Source organism: Triticum urartu, chromosome 7A (genome assembly GCF_056163025.1).
Source record: "Triticum urartu cultivar PI428250 chromosome 7A, HENAU_Tu73, whole genome shotgun sequence".
Lineage (NCBI taxonomy): Eukaryota > Viridiplantae > Streptophyta > Magnoliopsida > Poales > Poaceae > Triticum > Triticum urartu.
Window position 1 is genome coordinate 103826116 of NC_141879.1, and position 17210 is coordinate 103843325.

Here is a 17210-nt window from a genome sequence, read left to right on the forward strand (position 1 = left end):
CCCCCACCCTCGTGAGAAGGGTGTGGCCCCCCTGGTCTTCATCTTTGGCGATGATTTTTTATTATTTTTTTCTAAGATGTTCCGTGGAGTTTCAGGTCATTCCGAGAATATTTGTTTTCTGCACATAAAACAACATCATGACAATTCTGCTGAAAACAGCGTCAGTCCGGATTAGTTCCATTCAAATCATACAAGTTAGAGTCCAAAATAAGGGCAAAAGTGTTTGGAAAAGTAGATACGACGGAGACGTATCAGCAGCGCATGAACGTGCCCTTGCACTAGGCCGAGTGGCACTGGCACCATCGCGTGCCTCTGTCATACCTGGACGTGACGCTGCCGCATGACTGGCATTTGGATCCGGAGAGGATCCCAGTGCCAGCGGCGCCGCGGACGGCGAGGGCCCATGCGAAGGAGGTGCGGCGCCGACGGGCGTTGCTGACGTCGGAGCAGCGCGCCGACCCGCACTTCACCGTCGATTCGCTCAACTGGACTCGATGGTTCGCCTTCGACCACGAGGAGGCGAGGCGACGCGCCGTCCGTGGCATCGACCACAACCTGCCGCCGCCCGCGCTCGTCATCCGCGACGAGGACCAGGAGGCTGAGGCCGCTTACCAGGCGGCCATCAAGGAGAGCGAGGAGGAGGAGCGGTGGAGGGAGGCGGACGAGGCGACTTTCGAGGTCTCCGCTGCGGGCGACTGCGTCGTGCCACCGGTGGTCTCGCCGTCCCCGCCCAAAGCCGAGCCGGAGGAGCCGGCCTACCGCGAGCGCTACCCCTAGACCGGAGTAGTGCGGGAGTGGGTCAGCGCTCCGCCAATCTGGTTCGGGGCGACGGAGAAGCAGGAGGCGGCCTACCTCGACCACTGGCTCCGTGTTTGGCTGGCCGGGGAGCGCTGGGAGGGCGAGCGCGTGTAGATGCTCGAGCGCGAGGCCGAAGAGGAGGCGCGCCAGGTCCAGGCAGCGGCGGTGCAGGCAGCGGCGGCAAAGCCTGACATCACCGCCGTCTGGAACACGGCGTTCCCCTGGGCCGGCCCTACGCCGACGTTGATCGACCTCACCGGTCCCGACGCAGACGCCGCCGCCGACGAAGACGCCTAGGATAGCGCGTCGTCTAGTTTTTAGTGTTTTAATTAATGTAATGTGGACTTTCGCCGGCCTTCGTGGCCGGCTTTTATGTTTAATTAAATGCATGTATTTATTTTCAAACCGCTCCTAATATTTTTTTTGGCGCGCCGACGAAATGGGTCGGGTCAGCGTTGGGCGCTCGCGCCGACCCAAACACAGCGCCGGACGTTTGTGTCCGCCGGGCCGGCACAAACAGACAAAATGCGGATTAAAAACGTCGTCCGTTTGGATCAGTCCGTTGGAGTTGCTCTAAACTTAACAAATAAATCAAGAGAGAAAAAAAAGGAAAAGGGGGCCCAAAGCAGCAGGAGAAGGCCGAAGTCGTCGCTGTGGGCGCGCGGGGCCCGTGGCCGTCGGCTCGCCACGCACACAACGGAACAGACAGCAGGAATCTTCGCGAGCTATCAGGACGTGTCGCGCCGCCCGTCCCCCGTCCCCCTCCCCCGCCGTCGCTCTCGTCCTGCCGAGATTCCGCACGAGCCCAACTGCCAGCCAGTTCTCACCGCCACTCGCTGCCCCGCCCGCCCGCCCGCCACCCGCTACAAGATCGCCCGCCGCCTCTTCTCCTCTTCTTGCAAGCTGAGCCACTCGCATCCTCGGGCTCAGATCTCTCCTCCAAGAGCCCCCCCGGCGGCGCCCCTCCTCCGTCCCCGGACCGTCATCCCGCAGGTGAGCTGAAGCTGACCTCTCTCCGTGGTCGCTGCATGGGTGTGCTGCGAGCCGCTTGCCTGTGCCGGCCAACTGTTCGATGGAATAGCCATGAGGTTGATGTGTATGCGGTGCGTGCGTGTGCGTTTCCTTTTCTTGAGCTGCTGCTGGCCATCCCGTCCTGATCGTTACGGGCGCTGCTTATAGGCTATCCGGTCGGAATTAGTTGTGACTGAGCAGCAATTTTGAAGCTTCTGCCCGGTAGGAATTTGACCATGTGAGTGAGTAAAGAAAAAGAAAACATGCTTTGTGCTATGTGCGTAGGCTAGTTTCAGCAGGAAAGTTGCTTGTTCAGGAGGTTGTTTACATGTTGTTGTCAGGATATAGGTGCCCTGTTAGCTGTTGCTGCTAGCACTGTTTTTGAGTCGCGCGACTAGTCGTCGACTAGTCCATGAGTCCCACTGCCAGATGTCGATTCAACCTCTCGACTAGTCCATCGGCCAGGCACGACTCATCAAGAGTCTCTACCCCAGAACGACTCGTCAATCATCGACTCGAAAACCTTGGCTGCTAGTCTCAATCAAGCCCAGGGGGCCTCATCGTTGTGTCACTTTAGGCGATCTTTTGGGCAGCTGAAATCTGGTGCTGCAAGTCTGGAGTCCGTCTTTCCGTCCCAGTTCTAATTTTTCTGTAGGACCTATTTGGTAGTACAAGAAGGATCACGTCTCTTTTTGTATGCGTGTTCATACAGTCCTGGGGGAATTCTGCGGCAGGGAGTCCTAGACAACAGATCATCTGCTCTTTACCTGCTGCCGCGTCGCGCACGTCTGGTGTGCCCTTGGCGTCGACCGTGGCCTTCGCTGCGGCGATATCTGGGAGGACTCGTCTCCTCCTCTTGCACCTCAAAAGCACTGGCCTGCTGTGCGACTTCTCCTTCTTTGGCGAATTTGGAATCATCGGCACGATGTGGTGTTCCGAAGCAAACGTCCTGCTGTCAGCCGTGCCGTCGCTGCTGCTGCCAGCGACCTCAAACTTTGGTCCTTCCGCCTGAAGACTGAAAACCATGGAGACCTGGCAGTTTGGGGCCCATTCCTCCAAAACCTGGACCTGTGATCTCCCTGTAGTTCTGCTTATTTCTTTCCCTGCCTGAACTTTTGTTGGGTAGAAAGCCACAAAACTCTTATCTGTACTCTCCCAGGACTCTAAGTTTGCTGCTTTGCAGCGTGAGAAATACATATTCAGGTGGGGCGTCTTGCCCCCCGGTGTCTTCTCAAAAAAAAAAAGTCCTGGGGGAAGCATAAGCCATGAACTGTTGCCTTGACATCTGCTTTTCTTCTCAGTGTCGATCTCACTTAATCCTGTAGTACTTATAACATACATCTCGCACACATTTGCTGATGGTGATCGTTCACTTGTTTACCTTTCCCATGCAAAGAAGTCTGAAACCTCTGTTTTTTTCCTGTTTGCAGGTTTGAGACCGGTGCATTGCTTGGTTGACCCCTACTTGTGGAAATGCTTGATTCACTTATTAGCCATGTAATAAGATCCTCAAACAGCTCTGACTCGTTTTTTGCTGTGCTGTCATCTTCACTTTATCTGACACTTGGTAAAAGCACTGATGTGCCATATTTATCTTGTTGGTCCAGGACCCGAAGGTGTTGACTGAGAAGAAGCCTGATGAGATAATTGTGTCTGGTGTTGTTGAAAGTCTGCAGAATTTTCTACGCAAGTGCATCATAGCTGTCCTCTCATACGGCCCGATGCCTAAACACATCGCGTTTATTATGGACGGGAACCGCAGATACGCCAAGTCCAGAAGTATCAAGGAAGGCACCGGTCACAGCGTGGGCTTCTCTGCTCTAATGGCAAGTCTTATCTACTGTTACGAGATGGGTGTCAAGTACATCACGGTGTATGCATTCAGCATCGACAATTTCAAACGCGACCCTAGTGAGGTCAAGACCTTGATGGAATTAATGGAGGAAAAGATCAACGAGCTGTTGGAAAACAAGAATGTCATCAACAAGGTCAACTGCAAGATCAACTTCTGGGGGAACCTGGACATGCTTCCCGAACCAGTGCGGCTGGCAGCCCAGAAGCTGATGGCGAGCACCGCCGAGAACACAGGACTGGTCTTCTCCGTCTGCATGCCGTACAACTCAACCTCCGAGATCGCCAACGCCGTCACCGAGCTCTGCAAAGAACGGAGGGATATGATGCAGGGGCAGCAGGCCAGCGGCCGCAATGGCCGCCCCGCAAATGACGGCGCACGTTCGGATATCTCGGTGGCCGACCTGGATCACCACATGTACAGCGCCGGCTGTCCGGACCCGGACATTGTGATCCGGACCTCGGGCGAGACCCGGCTGAGCAACTTCCTCCTGTGGCAGACAACGTTTAGTCATCTGCAGAACCCGGACCCCCTCTGGCCTGAGTTCTCCTGGAGGCACCTCATCTGGGCGATACTGCAGTACCAGAGAGCCTACCCGTACATTGAGCAGAATAAAGGTCTGGCGAAGAAGCAGCTGTGAGTGAGGGATCTCATCTCCCTCGTAAGGTGATATATGCATATGATCATCTAGAAGATACTACAATAATAACAGATCAGAAGGCTGGCAGAGAAGCGTCAGTCTGTGAATAAGGGATCTCATCTCCTTTGTTAGGAGATAAGCAGATACCATGGAAAGATAGTAACAGCAACCTGTTGAAAGTTGGCCCTTATTATTTTTCGTGTAATGAAGACTGTAATTATGGGAACCATGTGTATTGTTGTGTTAAACGGTGGCAATAGCTTGCCATTTAGCCTGAACTAAGAAGCCAATTCGAGAAAATTGTAAAGCGTCAGCGATATATGATCAGCGCTCATTAGTACTCCAGGTAATTTGGGAGGGAGGGAATATAATTTAAATTTGTCTCGTTTTTATAGCTGGAAGAAGCTTGTTGTGATGGACTCTGCTGTTAATGCTATCTGCTATGGCGCCAAGCTCATGACTCCTGGGCTGCTCCGGTTTGAGAATGACAATGATGTTGGGGAAGAGGTTGTTCTCATGACCACCCCTTGCAACTGTCTATGGTTTGGTAATCAGAGGGACTCCCCATCAAGTTTCCTAGACAATGAGGCCTGTTTTGCTGTATCTGTAACTAGTTTCATGAAAAAGATAGTAGCAGCAACCTGTTGGAAGCTGGCCCTTAGTATTTTCCGTGTATGACAAGTGTAATAATGGGAACCATGTGTATTATGATGTACTAGTACAATTCTTCGTTTTGCTGTTGTGTTACACTATAGCAATATCTTGCCACTTAGCCTGAACACGGGGGCCAAGTGGAGAAAATTGTAAAGCTTTTAGTGGTATCTGCCATGATGCCAAGCTTATGGTTCCTGGGTTGCTCCGGTTTGAATGGCACTGATGTTGGGGAAGAGTCCACCAATGGGCAAGGGGGAGCCGATTGCCATTGGTATCGCTGAGATCCCTACTGCTGTTATGGCGACTGCTGACCATGGCGCGGCAGCGAAGATCAAGAGGGCGGTCATGGGCAGAGAGAGACACATGGCAAAGAAAGTGGAGAATTGGCCCGGTGGCACCCAAGAAGAAAAGGATGATCGATGAGCTCCATGCTAAGAGCATATCCAGCCGCGCCCCCAACAGGTTCTCCTCAGGCATTTTTACCGCGCCGGCGCTTAAAAATAGGTCCAGTCGCATTCTCAGGAGTCCGTTTTTCACCGGCTTGAGCCGAAATCGACGCCGGCGGACCTGAGCCGAACCCGGCGCGTTGGGGGACGCTCGGGGACACCGGGGCGAGGGTTTTGGCGCGAAAGTGTGACGGGCCCGCCGAGTCAGCGGCACGCGCATCGTCTTCCCCAGAACGCCTCAGTTTCCCGCGAGGAATCAATGGCAAGGCTGCCGCCGGTCGGCCTTGCCATTGATTCCTCACGGGCGACGCGTCACGGGCTGGCTGGCGCGGCGACGCCTCCCCTTCCGTCATGCGTTCACACGACCTGGGCTATAAAATCATAGGCTTCCCCTCGTCGCTGGCCACACCAGCCCGAGTCCGCCAAGTCCAAACCAGCCGCCGTCCCTCCCGTCCGCCGTCGAGCTCTGCCGCTCTTCCCTTCCTCCCCTTCCCTTCTTCATGGCCGAACGCTTCCCCGGCGACTCCGCGACAGCCAACGGCTTCGGCCGCCGCTCGCTCCAGGAGGGCGAGGTGTGGCTTCTCTTCGAGGCCAACATCCCGGCGCCGCCGGACATGCACGCCGGGCCGACGGGGTGGAGGCTCAGCAACGACGGCGTCCCCATCCCCCCAGTGCCCGACGTCGACGCGCGCCCCGGCCTCTTCGCCGCCGAGGTCGACCGCATGCGGGCTTCCCTGCCGGAGGAGCAGCGTGCCCTCCCCCAGTACGCCGCCGACAACCACGCGGCGTGGGCGGACTATTTCCAACGGCGGCAGGCATAGCGGCTGACGTCCACGAACGGGGCGGCGGTGGTCGGCGGCCTCAAGAACAGCGACGGCCACCGCGTCTGGTGGGGCGTCCCCGGCCGCACCCTGCACGAGGTGATGGAATACCTCAAGGGCGGCAATAACCCGCCGCCGGCATACCCTGCCACGGTGGCCGTCCCGACCCCCCGCCGGAGCGCCGGGCCGTGGGTGCCCAGGAGGTTCGCCGGTTCCTCCTCCTGCCACTCTTCCTCCTCCTCTCGCTCCTCCTCCCACTCTTCCGGCTCGCCCGACGCTCCTCGGCGTCGAGGCCGAGCCCGTCACGAAGACGCCGCTCTGCTGGCGCACCCGCAGCACCGGCATCTTCATCAATGAGGGTGTCCGGCGCGCCTCCTTCTCGGCTCCTTCGCGCTTCGTCAAGCCAAAGATGGAGCCGGGGCTCGCCACCATCAAGCCGGAGCCAGGGCTCCCCGTCGTGAAGACGGAGCCCGGGCTCGCCGGCGGCGTCAAGGAGGAGGAGGTCGACGACGAAGCGGCCCTCAAATGTGCGCGCAACGACTGGGCGCACATGGAGATGAAGCGCCAGTGCGCCGCCTTCGCGCGGTTTGAAGCTCGTTGCCGTGGCCGGGACGAGGGAGGCATTGTCGTCCTCGACGACAGCGACGACAACGACGACGCGCCGCCGCCGCCGGTCCGCCATGGAGACGCCGGGTAGGGTCCAGCAGGGGCTGCCGCGCCATCAAAAAGGAGAAGGCCGCCGACGACGACGAGGACGTCGGCGACTTCGCCGCGCTCATCAACTTCTTCATTCCATAGATGTTTTTTTTGAATAATCTATGTAAACGCCGAACATGTTGAATATGAATGTCAAGTTTGCCGAATTTTAGCTGAACTTTGCCGAATTTAGATTTTTTTAAACTAAAAAAACGCGTCTAGGGCGACCCTGGGGCGCGTAAAATCGCTGCCTGAGGGGCCAACGGCTGGAGATGCTCTAAGCATGGAAACCCAGGTGAGTGGCTTTCAAATCTGGTGCTTCCTGCTGGTGGTGATGCAATGATTTTCAGTACTGCAGCTGCTCCTAAACCCGAACCCGATGAGGTCAAAGTGGAACAACAGGATGTGGTGCCAAGTGAGGATTTCTTTTTTTTTTGAGAATTTTTTTGTTCATATCACGAATCAGTACAAAGTAGTTGACCCTTACAAGCACACTAAAACTTAAACACAAATGACCATGAACACTTAGAGTACTCTAAGACAATCATAACACAAGAAGATCTTCGGAGCCATGTGTCATCATCCCTGAATCTTGAGAGAAGACCCTTGCAACAGGAGGATCTGCAACCAGTCACAAACAGGTCATCATCTTCGACCACGGTACAATTGCCGCCATGCTGCTTTCTTCTTTCTTGACACCAGCGCTGAGAGGGCATGGATATCAATCCAACACACCTGCAACAACCGTCGCCATCTTTGGCTCTGAGTACTGCGAAAAGTGTCCCTTCCGAAAGGAAGAGAACTTGACTCATCCGACCGGTCCAGCACCGCGGCTGGGCCATCCGCCCGGACAAAGCAGGATCTCTCACCAGCATCAGCACAGAGGAAGGAGAAGAACAGCAGCAGCAAATCATACCAACAAGGTAGAAGAAAGGTCTTCGTCTCCCTGCATCCATCGCCCATCTGAGGACCCAAACGGCCGGTGCCGATAGACCTCCAGCCACCATAGCCCGCGACCTCGACGAGATCCGGAGATCCTCAACCCCGCTGGCTCCTAGACGAAGGCAAAAGCCTCGCCTGACCGCGAATGAAGCCCGAAGAAACTTATTCCGACGCGACACCACCGCAACGGTCTCGGCAGCGTCTTCCTTAACCCTAACCCTACCACACATCTACCTAGCGAACAGACCCGAGGTTCCCCTCCCTCCCGCCGCCGGAGCGGCCGACGGAGAGAGAGGGAACCGGCGGCGTCACCGGCGGCGCGCAAGGGAACCCTCTCGCCTCCCTTGATCGCCTGGAGCGATCCTACTTTTTCTCCTTTCTTGTTAGTATGGAAACCGTGGATTTGCCAAGTGAGGATTTCAAGGAGAAGAAAAAGAGAAAGACCAGATGTGAGCAATGTCCGCTGTGGGTTTGCCAACCGCCACGCAAAGATTTTTAACTTGGACGGTAACTTGTGCTTCCCCAGCCTTGTTCACTAACCCTCTCCGGCTTATTTTCTTTCAGAGCTACTACAAGAGGATGCATCATATCGTGACGAGGCAGTCAATTATCGTTCCAAATGTGTGTGTGTCTTATCCACTGCCGATCCTGCGGATCAGGCCTTGCTTGAGAACCTCCCGGCCATCCAAGATTGAACGCCATACTTGGGATGGTCGTGACCCCAATTGCGCTGTCAAAAAATCACCGTTGGGAAAATAGAGCGCCTTCAGAATCTGCCCACTTGGAGAGTTTAGTTGGGCCACGTCAACCAAAGAGAAGAAGCTGGGGCTCTGGTGATCTGGTCCTCTCCTCTGAGCCTCCAGGAGAGGCGACAGTGCGACGAGGTGGGCTGGCCTGGACGGGCTCCGTTTGCCTGATATCAGAGATATCAGGCCGGGCGTTCGTCTTGCTCGTGCATTTCTGCCTTTGCCCTAGCTGCCCCGCCGCTCCAAGTTCCATCCATGCATCCAGCACGCCGTCACTTGTATTAGATCCCACGCGCACAACTCCTAGACATCATCGGTCACGCCATGGCCATGGCGGAGACCTCGCCCCTCCACCGGGTAATCAACGCCCGCCGGTGGGACGCGGAGCGCCTCCTCGGCCGCCTCATAGTCCTCGTCCACGCCGCCTTCCTCGACGCCGGCTTCGCGCCCCACGCCCACGGCATCCCGATCCACCGGCAGGTCCCGAGGCGGGCGGACGTCACGGCCTCGACCCTGCCTCTCGTGTACGCCGCGCCGCGCCTGCCGGGCGCCGTAGTCGCGCTGAGCGCATCTCCAGCCGCGTTCCCAACATACCCTTTTTAGACGTTTTTGCCGCGCCGATGCCAAAAAAACAGCTCAGTCGTGCCTGCAGAAACTCGTTTTTCGCCGACTCGAGCTGAAACTGGTGCCGGCGGATCCAGGCCAAACCCGGCGCCCTGGGGGGCGCCTGAGGCGCCGGCGAAAAGGGCGCGTGGGTCCGCCCTATCGGCGAGTCGAGCGCCTCTTCCCGCCGTTTCTTCCCGCTTTTCCCCCACTTCCCTTTCATTCTTTTCCTTTCTCCCGCCAATCTCCCTCCTGCTCGCCTCCCAGCCGGCCGCCATGCCACCGAAGAAGTACGTCGTCCCCCGTGCGGGGGCAACCGCGACCGCCTCCGTCGCCCAGCCGAAGCAGAGGAAGCCGAGGGCGTCGCTGTCCAAGCCACCGAGCATGTCAAACGCCGAGTGGAGGGCGGAAGTTCTGCGACAGGAGGCTGTCACCGTCGACCGGCGGAACAGGGCCATCGCCAAGAAGGCCCGCGACAACGCGGCGCGCGCGGCTGCGGCTGCCTCATCGGCGGACCAAGCCGAGACCGAGACGACTCGCGCGGGATGATGAATCCATCGGAAAGCCACACCCAGTACGCGCCCTGGGGCCAGCAAAGCGTCGGCTCTCCCTCAGGGGACGAACTTCTGCCGCTCTATTTTTTATACGCCGAACTGTGACTTGCGATCGCCGGACTTATGACGTCTTTTGTGAACGGGAACGATCAAATTCAAATTTTTCACGTTCTGAGGGTGATGTCTGGGGGCGTGACTGGGAGATAGGTCGCCCCAGAGACCGAACTAGCGCCGATTCGTCCTCAGACCGTTTTTTTTAATGTCCTGGAGGGCCGAACGGCTGGAGATGCTCTGAGGATGCGAGCGCACGGGATGCGGATCGTGTTCTACGTGTGCGTGCCCAGGCTCGCACGGCCAGACCCACTGACCCAGGACCAGGAGTGCACTGCGCTTGCGTGGACGCGCGCGCCGCTCGTGTCCGGCGGCCTGGACGGCACGGCGCGCGCTCTGGCGGGCGTCGGCGCCTGCGGGCTGCCCGCGCTCTGGAGGGAGCTCGCGTGGAAGCTGTGCCGGGGCGCGCTCGTCGACCTTTGCCGCGAGAACGGCGTGGTGCTGTGCCGTGGCTCGTGACAACGCGTTCGTGTCGCTCCCCGGCGACGTCATGCTGGCAGTCCCGGCGAGGCTCGCCGACGGCCTGGACCTCTTGGCGGTGGTGAGCACCTGCACGGAGCTGAGGCGCCTCGTGGCCGAACACGACGGCGAGCTCTGGAAGCACAGGTATGAGGCCTTGTGCTCGTTGACATGCTGCGACGACCCGCCGGAGACGAGCTGGATGAAGGGGTGGTGCGAAGAGAAGCAGATTTTCTTAAGCAAAACTGGTTCCCGTTCCTGGATAATAGTAGAAATCAGAAAGCTTAACGCAGCTACAAATCGTGACGCGGCGGCATGTGGCCATTGCTACGATTCTGCTTGTGCGTAAGTATCCATTCTAATAAATACATTATTATGCTACAATTTCATTTTCCTAATCGTTTTCAAGAGGACATATACAAAACTGACAATTGTCGGTTTAACCCCTCTGCCAAGCTCTCGGTCTCCATGTTATGTATGCCTTCTGTTCTGCAGCGTGCTATTTCTAGATCTCATTTCAAGGGACGAGTGGATATTATGGTGTTTAGAGTCTGTATAATGAGGGAGGTGCCTTTTTTCCTTTACAGTTGGTTTAGTTTAGTGCAGAGCTGCTGAGTATTGGAAACAAGCTAAGCTATAGTGCTTACTCTAAGAAATTATATTCAAGCGCATAACCAGTTGAAGATTATGAAGCGCTCTGAATTTGAATAAGACCATGCTCATTCTTTTTCATAAAATGGGTGGCTTGGTTGTTGATCCATTAATCAAATAAATTAGGTCGTAATATCGAATCAAGAATTTTATTATATCCATTTCTTATACCTTCTTTTTTTTATGCTATTTCATAAAGACTGAACCATAGGGACAGGGTCTAGACTATAAGTAATAAAGAGAATAGAAAGAGTTTAGAAGGGGGGGGGGGGGGGGGGGGGCGTAGGAATCTAAATATTGCTAATATATTAGGACCATCTTATTAATATTGAAATTCATGAACATTTTTTAATTCATGAATATTTTTTAAATTCCTGAGCATTTTTTTAATTCACAATCAGTATTTTAAATTCACAAACATTTTTCGAAATCACGAAGATTTTTCAAATTTGAGAACATTTTTTATAATGGTGAACACTTTTTGAAATTCATTTTTTGTTTTGAAACCTTGAAACATTTTTTAATGAAGCAAAAAACAAGAACAGAAAAGCGAAAAACCGGAAAAAAAAATACAGGCACCCACCCCGCACATAGGCCGACACAAATTGCTCGCGGGGGGAGCAGGGGGTGCCTGCGCCTGTGGAGCTCGCCACCACCAGCGTTCCGCGCCCATAAAGTGCTCGCCGAAATGCCTTAAAAGTGAAGAGGACTATTTGAGAGGCATGGTTGTTTGGCAAAAAAATATGAAAGTTCAAAACGGACACGTCTGGTCACTGCCTAGGCAGGTCCGTGAAAGTGAGAGGCCGGATTAGCTACGTGTAGATGCCCTTAGTACGGCAAAGGACCAGGCATGTAAGACATGAACGTCCCATGAACAAATTATAACAAGATTCTACCACTCGCTACCACTCCAGCAAACAAGATGATCACCTTACTCCTAGAACCAGAACAGCTACTCAAAAGGCCACTACATCAAAAACTACAAGAATCACAAGACAAACTATATCGACTGAAACCTGAATATGTTACACATTTGCTACGTATCTACTGGCATTCGATAGTTCGCTGGAAGGGGCCCGCATCAATGGCTGCAGCAACCAAGGCGATGACAATGTTGATGAGATCCGTGACAGCAACCCAACAGAGATATGTGCTGACAAAACAAATCACAAACTAGGAACATCCAAACACATGCACACATGAATCATATGTGCATGCCAACAAGGAGATGAACAACACATAGAGTTCACCAAAAACCCTGGTGTGGCAGCATTGTCAACCATGGCAATGGAGACGAAGATAAAGTAGTCATAGCGATTAGTCAGAAGCTCCAGCATTCAACTAAAAGAACAGGCTCAAGCATTTGGCACATGTATCCAGTTCATCAACTAGTTCAAAATCAAAATCAATTCGCACACACCACCACACGTGTGTCATGAGTGAGCATGCACATTCTACTCTCTTTTTCTCATGCCATAAAGGAGAGTAAAATAGCTCTCCCTTCACTAGCAATGTGGGATTAAACTATGTTCACATAATGGGTAACTTCTAGATTTCTTATAACAATTATTATCATGGGACATGTGGTTGAAAGCCATAATGCATGCCTAGCAATTCTACAAGTTTACTCAATATTAGCATTTCCGTAAAAATAGTAGACTAGTCTAAAAATGTAGAACTCTACTCCCCAACTGAATTATGATGCCATGCTGGTCTAATTAACATGAAACACAAGTACGCAACCAAAATTAAATTAAACCATCTCAGTTGAAGTTTCATTTAACTAACATCAAACAGGTCTCATAACTGGAAAGGAACTAAATTCAGATTACATTGAAGCTATTTCGCAAAATAGACCATATATGGCTTGCAAAATAGCTGCACGCTTCCATTCCCATGTCAATCGGAAAAAGATGTACTAAACAGCTGCTGCAGTTCCCATTCAAAAGGATGAGTGGATGATGCCTCACGCTCCACATTAAGTTACTTCTAGAAACTTGACCTGAAATTCAAAGCTCTTGATTTATTACCTTCCAGAGCACACGTGGTGATTCTTTTATAGGGTATGCATGAAAATGTAGAAACTAATATGCATTGATGTCCTTAAGGTCACTTGATAGAGAAACGCATCATTTTTCTTCACTACTACATACACAGAAATTGGGAAGCATGCTTGACAATTTGATCCTGATTCATGCATTCCAAAGTAATCTAATACCCGAGCATTCTGCAAGATTGTTCAGTAAAGAACAATGATGTAATTCAAGTGTTTCATTTTTACTGAGATAACGGAAGAAAATATAGTGAAGCATATACACAAGGGTGCAAATTATCCAATTCTAAGCCTTGATTTATCCTTAAGAGTTCAGCTGCTAACTACAGACTATGAAGTGAGGTCGCAAATGACAAAAGAAAGATCTTATATTATGGGACGGAGAGAATAGCAAACAAGCACAAAAAGATCAGTTATCTGAAACGATGGTACTATTTCAAGACGTAATCGCTACTCTCATGATATGTTTGTAACATCTGAAAAAATCAAATCATGTAATAAATAACTGAGTAGTCCCTTCTTAAATTTTCGATCAGTATATCAAAAGCCTAATAATCAAGATACATTAACACTTGATCCAATCACATGGGCAACACAACACAATTAAATCAACAGCTTCTGAAAACAAATCAACTTCTATTTCTACACGGTGGTGATTTGCAAACAAAAATCTGGAAAACAGGGGCACATTCATTTAAGTGAACAAGTCATAAATAAAGCAACAGATTTTAGAATATTGTGAGTTCTAGGAAAATAATCTAGGAAACTGGTTGGCGCCAAGGAAGCTGGAGTGCCTAGTAACAAAACATGCATTGTACAACTATTTATAATACTAACAAATTCATGAAACTCTATGCAGTTCTCGGAACAGATAAACTCTATGCAATTTTCAGAACAGAGAAACTATGTGCAATTTTCAGAACAGAGAACATCGTTATCCAAATGGCTTGGTGAGCAATTTGCAACAGTAATTAGATATCTAGATCGACCGAAGTAAAAACTAGATAAATAAATCTAACAAATACACCCTCTGTTCCTAAATATACGATGTTTTGGGAGTTCAATTTAAATTGCCAAAACGTCTTATATTTAAAAACAGGGGTAGTAGTAGATTACATACTCCATGTTATGAAGCATCCTGAAGTAGAAACAAGAGAAATAAATCTAACAAATAGGAGATTACCTACTCCATGCTATCAAGCATCTTGAAGCTTCTCGTCATCATCTGCGGCAGGCAGATGTGCCATCCGTAAGAAGAACGGAAAAGCAGGACCTCTGTAAGGCTTGCCCTCATTGTTGAGCCCATTGTTGAGAAACATTTCCAGCTTGACGGTGTTGAGATTGAGCACAAGAAGATAGGAGTCGGTCTTCCTTATGGACCAGAACTCCATGTACACATAGCCAGCCCTCATTGCCAGGATGCGCACCCTCTTCATCCACTGATCACGACGAAGCTTCTTCAGATATGGAAACTGATTCAACAGCGAGACCTCCTTCTTGACCACCCATCCACCGTTGGCATCACGGACCCAGAGCAGCACGCGTTGCTCCTTGCTGGACACGATGCACAGCCCGCCGTGCTCCGCCATGTGCGCCACGCAGTACGATTCCCCGACCGCGACCGGCGCAGTCATGTACGACCACGCCATGGTTGCCGTGTCAACCACCAATATCTCCTCCTTCGCTTCGCAATAACAGTCCTTCTTGGTGTTGGACCGCCAGTAGGCGAACCGCCCGGCGGCAATGCCGTCGGTGTGGGGCCAGGCAAATCTGTAGCGCACCGAGCCGTTCTCGGCCCAGCTGCGGGTGCGGGAGGAGAAGACGACCGAGGCGTCGTCGCCCCAGGGGTCGGGCTGTATGGCGATGACCAGGAACGAGGCGTCGGCCTCGTCGGCGACGATGGCGTAGCGGAACGGGCGGAAGTCGTGGGGCGGCTTGAAGAAGACGGCGGTCCGGTCGATGGGGTCGTACACGGCGAGGTCCGTGCTGTAGCGGCCGAGGGAGAAGAGGAGGAAGCCGCCGTCGCAGCCGCGGAGGCGCCACTCGTCGTCGTCGTCGACGTCGGGGTGGTGCATGAAGTAGAAGTCGCCGCTCGCCGCGGCGGAGGCCAGCTCGGGGTTGTTGCGCGAGGGGGCCTTGATGAAGCAGATATCAGAGCAGTAGAGGGGGAACTTCTCGCGGCCGCGGTCGGTGACGAGGACGCCGACGAGCGGGGGCCTGCGGAGGGAGCCGAAGCGGCGGAAGACGGCCGGGTCGGAGGCCACGCGGCCCCAGCGCTTGCAGACGCGGGCGGCGCTGGCGAGCGACGCCATGTCGGGGAGGCGGCGGAGTATCTTCCCCAGGAGTTCGGCGCCGAGGGAGGCCACGGGCGGGGCCATGGGCTTCTTGAGGCTGGACCCCTCGCCTCTCCGCCATGGCTCCATTTCTTTCTGGCGAGATCGGCGGATCGCTGAACTGCTCTGCTCCGCTCTGTCTTGCGAGGGAGGGGGTTTCCTTCTGCTTTCTTGCCACGGGCGGCGCCAAGATGTTTGCTGATGTGGCGCCAAAATCGTTTCGCATTAGGCGCGCACCTATTTTTCGCGCCAAAATCATTTCGCATTGGCGCGAAAATAGACCCAAGCCTGCCGAGGGCCTGTATATGTTTCAAGTTTATTTTATTTTAAGAAAAATAATTTATGTATGGGAGCACCCATTCATCATGACCGATAACATTTTATTGATCCGTGGATTGGCGCGGGCAATTTGGATCGGTTGCCCTGCCTTCTTCATCGTCTAAATAACCTAGTTCATCTTTCTCTCCATGCCCACACGTTTTTTTTCTTTCTCCAGCGCCCGCCCTTGTCTGCTTCGATCGAACCACCCGCTCCCACCCCCAATGCACCCCCCCCCCATCTAAGCTGCCAACCCTCACTCCATCAGACTTCCCTCCACCTGCGACGTCGTGGCATCATCGTCAACTTCATGTCGTTTCTTTTCAAGTCCTCGTCGGTGTCCCACCCCTCCCACGTTGATGTGCCACAGCAACAAAATCCTTCAGAGCGATTTGTGTGTATAGTTAGGGTCTAGCTTGTGTGTTGGTGTCAATGGTGTGTGTGCCGAGTGCGTTTGTGCATGAGCTCGTATACTACCGCTGTACCACATGAGAGGACTCGAAAAAGAAAGGTACTTCACTCGCACTCCCTCATAAAAAAGACTGTTGATCTCGGATCCACTTAATTTTTTTGGGCCTCCATTTGCTATTGTTTTGTGGAGGACATTTCAGTCTCATAAGAGCATCATCATTGACATGAATGTCCTTGCCATCGGGAAAATAACCCACATTGGTGAGAAATCAAAGTGTTAAACTTGGGGTTTGATCCCTGTTGGGTTGGAGTACCACCACATCCTAATCATCCAACCATACATTAGAACCGTTTTCTCATTGTCACTATCTGTTTGATTTAGGGTTTCTTTCTAGAGTGAAAGCAAGATGGAGTTGATAAATCTCCTTCCAGGTTGATGCCTAGCACCCGCCGCCGCCGTTGTCCTATGATGCCATTACCCTCGTTGGAGGCATCGTTGTGGAACCCCTTCGGCTCCAATGGCATTTAGATCTCGAGCTTCCTGGGTGTAAAACCAAGCTTCAACTATGGATGGAGTGTGCGTCGTTGTACTCGTTGCTCCTCCTTGGCGGCGTTGCCTTGGAGATGGTCTTCTGTCAGATATCGATGGTTCGTGTCATCTCGCAGTTTCGTCACCGGTTAGGTGGATGCGTGGTCTCGGGATCGGTGTAGAACCCGAGTGGTGGCTCCGGAGAGCGCATTTGTGCTGTAGAGCGTCGAATTTCATCACTTGGATGGTAGAGTTATCAGCTTGTCTGCGACACGCCCTCGTGCATGTGTGGAAGCCAAAGCGACGACTCTGGAGGGTGTCTTCTATTGCAAGGTGTCAATTTGTGTCTCTTTGGAGGCAGAGTCGTTGGCTCGTCAGTCAAGAGGCCTCGGGGCTGGTGTGCATTGTTGTGGTTTGTATGCTGTAGCGGCGGCTTTGGTTTGTATTGTAGGGTGTCGACTCTGGCCACGCGGGTGACATAGTCGTCGACTCGCAACATGGGGGGGTGGCGTGTGTATGGGGCAGTTGTATTGATTTTCGGCCATCTCTCCTTAATAAACTAGATAATCCTCTTCTCCCACG

At 52.9% G+C, this 17210-nt stretch overlaps 2 protein-coding genes across 3 annotated transcripts; one reads left to right on the forward strand and one right to left on the reverse strand.

Moving 5' to 3' along the window:
* The first annotated feature begins 1542 nt into the window (after positions 1 to 1542).
* On the forward strand, positions 1543 to 4695 carry CPT1 (Undecaprenyl pyrophosphate synthetase family protein). The gene is made up of 3 exons (XM_048683807.2): positions 1543 to 1791; positions 3240 to 3306; positions 3417 to 4695. The coding sequence occupies exons 2-3, from the start codon at positions 3283 to 3285 to the stop codon at positions 4299 to 4301; spliced, it is 909 nt and encodes a 302-aa protein (XP_048539764.1). The 5' UTR covers positions 1543 to 1791; positions 3240 to 3282; the 3' UTR covers positions 4302 to 4695.
* An 8037-nt stretch (positions 4696 to 12732) lies between these two features.
* On the reverse strand, positions 12733 to 15582 carry LOC125521261 (uncharacterized). Of its 2 annotated transcripts, none has more exons than XM_087537116.1 (2): positions 14225 to 15582; positions 12733 to 12986 (listed from the first exon to the last, which is right to left on the reverse strand). In XM_087537116.1, exon 1 carries the CDS (start codon positions 15458 to 15460, stop codon positions 14234 to 14236), a length of 1227 nt encoding a protein of 408 aa, XP_087393242.1. In that variant the 5' UTR covers positions 15461 to 15582; the 3' UTR covers positions 12733 to 12986; positions 14225 to 14233. The 2 variants fall into 2 exon arrangements, with proteins under 2 accessions (XP_087393242.1, XP_048542282.2); XM_048686325.2 differs by having other exon boundaries at positions 14221 to 15581.
* Between the last annotated feature and the right edge of the window lie 1628 nt (positions 15583 to 17210).

Excerpts from the sequence above, each read along its gene's own strand:
- LOC125521261 (XM_087537116.1), bottom strand. The coding sequence starts at position 15,460 with ATGGAGCCATGGCGGAGAGGCGAGGGGTCCAGCCTCAAGAAGCCCATG.
- CPT1 (XM_048683807.2), top strand. The coding sequence starts at position 3,283 with ATGCTTGATTCACTTATTAGCCAT. Across the intron at positions 3,307-3,416 it reads TTGATTCACTTATTAGCCAT|GACCCGAAGGTGTTGACTGA; the intron begins GTAATAAGATCC and ends TTGTTGGTCCAG.